The 5,716-nt window shown below is 33.9% G+C and overlaps 1 protein-coding gene across 1 annotated transcript in view; it reads right to left on the bottom strand.

Annotated features, from left to right (window-relative positions):
* Positions 1–4,443: 4,443 nt before the first annotated feature.
* The window catches only part of LOC103307703 (putative nuclease HARBI1), a 5,404-nt gene continuing 4,131 nt past the window's right edge, over positions 4,444–5,716 (bottom strand). The window contains exons 3-6 of the mRNA XM_008179934.1: positions 5,407–5,603; positions 5,263–5,345; positions 4,744–4,912; positions 4,444–4,678 (exon numbers count right to left, since the gene is read on the bottom strand). Coding sequence (XP_008178156.1) covers positions 4,444–4,678; positions 4,744–4,912; positions 5,263–5,345; positions 5,407–5,603 — 684 coding nt within the window. The remainder of the gene's footprint in view (positions 4,679–4,743; positions 4,913–5,262; positions 5,346–5,406; positions 5,604–5,716) is intronic.

Here is a 5,716-nt window from a genome sequence, read left to right as displayed (position 1 = left end):
GCTAAACGTAAGAGACAGAGCTGATGTACACACGTGAGAACAGAGAGTGACGCGGACGAGTGAGCTCGCTCCATGACCATGGTTACTGCGGCGGTCGGCCGATCGCGACCACCGACGGCGGCAATTCCGTTATCACACGGATCGAACATAAGATTTAAGACTTTAAATATTTAAGCATTTCATCAAAAATAGATGTTTATTCATACTAAAAAAATTCTTATCTTTGTCCCGTATTTTATATCTGGCTACCCTATACGCATTACTGCCCGCCTATTCTTAGCTTTGAGGACTGAATCCTGGTTCGTGATTCTCACGGTATCATTAGGTAGCTTCCATACTACTCTGGTGCGTTTGGAAGCCATCCTCGCACGAGACCAAACCCCTTGGCCACCTGTTTCTCTTGTAGCGCTAAATGGACCTTCTTCCTCACCCGACAAGTAAAGCCAGACTTCTTCCGTTGACGGAGTTCTTTCAATCCGGCGTTCTGTGGTTGTTGCTACATGGGACCTCGCGTCAGTGGCTACACGCGTGTCTAGTGAGGTTAACAGCTTGAAGGCGCTGTCGACTGCTGTATGTCGGAGTCTCCAGAAAGTACCTTGATCCCACAGCACCCGCTGCCAGTACTACTATATAGGTACTCGCAAGAAGCTTCCTGGGGGATGTATAGCGGTCTCAAAATTCTATCGATCCTCTCCCAAGCTGTCTTTTGAAACGTTCCTATCCTCATGAGGTGCACCGTCGACGAGAAAAAGAACGTTTTCAGTGCATCCAGGCGCTGACAGGGCGCCAGCTTGCATCTCATGATGGATAGCCCGATGTTTGTAACCTGTTTAAAGGTCGCCATATGAGGGACGATGTTAAAGCCGACCTGGGCTCCTAGGAAGGTTGCGGCCTCTCCTTCCTGGAGTGGTCCCCGATTCTTGCAGTGGAGGGTCTGTGACAATGATGTGAGACAAGAAAGCGTCGATGACTAGAACAATTTTCAGACAAAAGTCCTAAAAATCGCCATACTCAAAGACAGGAGAAGCGAAATAATAACAAATTTATTTTATTGCAGATCAACGAGCAGATCGTCGTTTTTGGGGTACCAAGAGCCCAGTGCACCCACGACGAATAGTACTACTACTGAGTCAGAACCATGGATGCTGGAGAGCTCCTCGCTGAGAGCCTTGTAACGCTCCGTCCTTTCCCTGGCGGCGGAATCGAAGGCAGCAATGCGGTTATCGAATGGGATGGTTACAACGATAATGAAGATCTTATTGCTAATTCTGATGACTAGGTCGGGACGAAGGCCGTTGCTGCCACAGACCTGGTTTTCGGCTTAAATTATCGTCTGGCTTTCGACTGATATTTCGTACTTCCTGCTCTCACCTGCTAGTATTAAGCGTAGTACCTGCTATCTATTTCTCCTGTAGAGTTTCTGGGTCGCCTGAGCGTTCTCCGGGTCTACAGCTTTGTGGCTTGGAGAATGAGTGGGGCTTCTGGTTGGTAATTTTACTATTTTTGTTGCTTCGGCCGTTAAATCATCAAGTAGTGAATTGAAAGTCACCCACGTATTATCGGCCACAGGTGCTCTTGATATCACCCTGGCCTCGTGTATAAAGGCATGGATTGATGTCGTGTCGTCCGGTGCAAGAACAGTGTCCAGGTCTTCATTGCCCGGTCTCGATACGTCGGCTTCGTCTTCGGCGAGGTCGATCTCAATGTCGCCGTGATCGTCATTTTCATTCGATGAGCCATCCGAGGCAGTTGAGGCGCAATCGAATTCTTCCGTATGGTCGTTGTAGTCAGATATGGTTTGTGATGGGACAGGAGTTGGGCATGCGGCGGACTCTAGTGTATTCATAAATCAAAAGGTTGTATTTGTTTTGGCATTTTCAATTTTGTATTTTTTTCGTACCTACTTCATAATTCTATTAATTCAGTACCTATGCATAGAAAAGCTATTGGCTATTTCCTGTGTTCAATAATATTTATGATTTTTATTATTTAAACCATATTACTGGGTATTTATAAAGATATTATAAAAAAAAAATATAATAACTTAACTTATCTTAAGTTAATAAGTTAATTGAAAATGTTCATATAACTTTTAACTTAACTGAGTTAAAAAAAAAATGGGTTAACTTTTAACTATTAACTGAGTTAAAATGTTTTACATTAACTTAACTTAACTCAGTTAAAAATTATCATTAACTTGCCCAGGCTTGCCAAAATGCATTGAATATTGCATATTATAATATATTAATGACATTTATTGTATTAAATTTTGTTCTAAATAAACGATTAACCGTGTTACATGTATTAATAACGTATTAGTGTTAATTTACAAGTATAATGGATTTAAAACTAAGTAATAACATTAGGAGTATGACTAAGGAAGTTAAAAAAAGGTACCTAGAAAAGATATTTAATATCGACTGCAATGATCTATATTTTATGCTTAAAGATCCATCTATTGAATAGTCTAACAATTTAGATTTAGTACCTGGGGGTCTATTTTTGAACTTAACGAAAATAACGAACGAATTACTCGTAAACGAATTATTCGTTCACTGATATTCGATCAACAATGAAAAACCTTATTTTTGAATGATAATCTAATAACGGTAGACGAACGGTTAGTGTACGAATGAATATTGTTATAAAACTTATGAATATGCGTTGGCGTCCCTGTTTTATCACAGCTGTTATTTTAAAAATACACGGATGGTTGAAAAATTCGTTAAACATCTATGGAAAACATTTTTACTTTTATTGAATCATCATTAAATAAGACCGTGATTATAGTTTTGTTTTGGAACAATTAAAATAAATTTTTCAATAAGTAATTAACATAACATAAGTTGTTAATAATTTTATATTAATGAGTACTAAAGTGAGTGAAAAACGCCCAAAGGGCAAAAATATAAGCGAGGAAGAAAAAAAAATTTTGGTTGAATGGGTCGTCAAACATCCTCAGCTAAACACCAAAAAGTTTTCAGCTAATTTTACTTTAAAAGATTCACAACGGCTTTGGGAAGAAGTTACTATCATTTTAAACTCGTGTGTTGGCGCAACTAAAACTTGGCAGCTTTGGAGAAAAGTAAACAATATATTTTTTGAAATAATTATCATACAACATTTTTTTAATTATAAACTATTTAATTACTAGTGCTACAATGATATAAAGTGGTTGACTAAAGGCAAAGTCCCATCTAAGGCGTCGTATAATAAAACGGGAGGTGGTGACAAACCGGACAGCGATTATCTGAATAAAATAGAAAACACGATTGTAAATATGATTGGTCCTACAGCAATTCACGGTCATGAAGGTGTCATGGAAGCAGAGGCATCAATATCTTTTCTTAATGACTTAAGCGACGAAACAATAAATTTGCCTTTAGAAAATAATCAGTTCGTATTTTTTTATATATAGTATAACTATATTATATTAGGCATAAACTAGACTAATATATCATGTAAATTGTAAATGAATAATAGTGGAGCATATAAAACGAAACAATTTCAAAATAAACTTTGTTTGAATGAAATTATATCATTATTTTATTTATTTAAATACTCCACTGATACTCATTGTTCATTAACCATTTTCGTTTAGGTATATATTTTTCTCTGTCTCAATTTCTTTATTTCATTTTATTTTTAGATTATTTAATGAAATTCCGATCACCACTGTAAAAAGTTCACCGATATTTGATATTAGCGCCGAAAAGAAAAAAAGCAGGTTAATTAAAAGTATAATATTTTAATAATTTAGCTAAACAAAGTTATATAAGCAATTAATAATAATAATAATAATATGTTTTATAATAATGTTAGTTTTTTTGTACATAATAAATAATAATACTTAAGATTAATTAGCTTTTAGTACCTAAGCAATAATACAGCTCCACAGTAATGCATTCAATTTAAACTAATAATTATAGTCATTGAATAACAATAATAACAAATAACAATTAAATTAGAATATTAGCGTACCTAATTACAATAAAATAAAATAATATATTATAATATGTATATTATATTTGTGTAGAAGTTATTTGTAAATAAAATTTACACAATTTATATTAAAATAAATTCTTTTTAATAGTGAATTGAAGTCGAATAAAATTCAAAGACTCAGCAAAACGGTGGAAGCGACTACACACTTGGGCAATGTTAGCGAACAATTGGTTAAACTGAAGGAGAGTTATTATGAGAGAAAATTGAAACTCAAAGAAATTGAAATTGAAAACAATACAAAATATTATTCTGCAAGCCTGGCTTTGCAAAGCAAAGTGGCAGAAAGCTTAAATAGCATTGTTATGCATTTAAATAAATAAATATTTTATTTTTTCTTCTTGCTTCTATTCTATTATACCTACCTAAAATTAAGAAGAAATAAAACAAAATATTTTAAAATATGATTAATACGTTAAAATCTTGTGAAATATTGTTGAATTATTGTTCTCTGCATGTCTCGACCAACAAGGGATTTATAGCTCGCATTTGGTCATTATTTACATTATGAATAACTCTTAGATCGTCTTCGTCAAAAATCATATCGTCTTCACAAATTATGTCGTCATTGGAAACATTGTTATCGATGCATATATTATGTAAGACTACACACACATTAATTATTTTAGACGCTTTTAAAGGTTTATAATGTAAAACTCGATGTTGTAACAAACAACTGAAAAAAAATGTTAAAACTTATTTAACTGCTTACGTACAATAACATTTTATAATTTATTTTACCGAAATCGCATTTTTAATACACCGTTACATCTTTCAATAAGAGATCTTGTTTTTAAAAACCATTTGTTAAAATCAGCTTCTGGTGTGTTTGGTTGTGGATCGTGTAAAGGAGTTATCATCCAAGGCCTTAGAGCATAACCAGAATCTGCTATAATGATTTTATTGAACACTTAGGTACATAATTTTAAATTTAAATTCAAAATTTATAAAAATTAACTAGCAAGCATGTATACCTACCTAACATCCAATATGAATGGTAGCCATTTCTATGAAGTTGCTGCATAGTATTAGAAATATTACTCCTATTCCAAATATAGGCATCATGTGTACTACCCGGATATCTCGCATTGGCATTTATTATTTTCATATTAGAATCGCAGATCTAATAAAACATTTATAAAAAAAATACTTGACGGATTCGGTATCTATCTAATAATTGTAATAGGATTATCCTTACCAACTGAGTGTTAATGGAGTGATAATTTTTCCGATTTACGTAAATATGCTCCGGATACATACCCTCACTCTTAGGAGGTACAATAGCGATATGCGTACCATCCACAATTCCTACTATACCAGGAATTCTATACTTTTCGAAAAATCTTTAACATAAATTTAATATAATTTAATTAGATGGTTTTTAGACGGAGGTATAAAGTTTACTTTTGCCTGACAATGTTCAACTCATCTATAGTTCTAGGAAAATAAACGTGTTTACTGAAAACTAGCGGTTGATTTAGAGCTTTGGTAATTTCTGTTATGCACTGACTAACAGCTGACTGACTCATCAAAGAAGCTCTATTTTCTCCAATATCTTGCTGGTAAGAACCACTTGCGTAGAAACGTAATGCAGTCAACACCTATGTTTATGTTCAAATTATATTGTTTTAATGTGTTATTTGACGTGTATAGGTACAAAATTATTATAAATTTTATTTTAATATTCCAAATTACCTTTCATTCGATAGTAATA

This window comes from Acyrthosiphon pisum, chromosome X (genome assembly GCF_005508785.2).
Source record: "Acyrthosiphon pisum isolate AL4f chromosome X, pea_aphid_22Mar2018_4r6ur, whole genome shotgun sequence".
NCBI lineage: Eukaryota > Metazoa > Arthropoda > Insecta > Hemiptera > Aphididae > Acyrthosiphon > Acyrthosiphon pisum.
The sequence above is the reverse complement of the archived record's forward strand: the minus strand, read 5'-3'. Positions and strand labels throughout refer to the sequence as shown.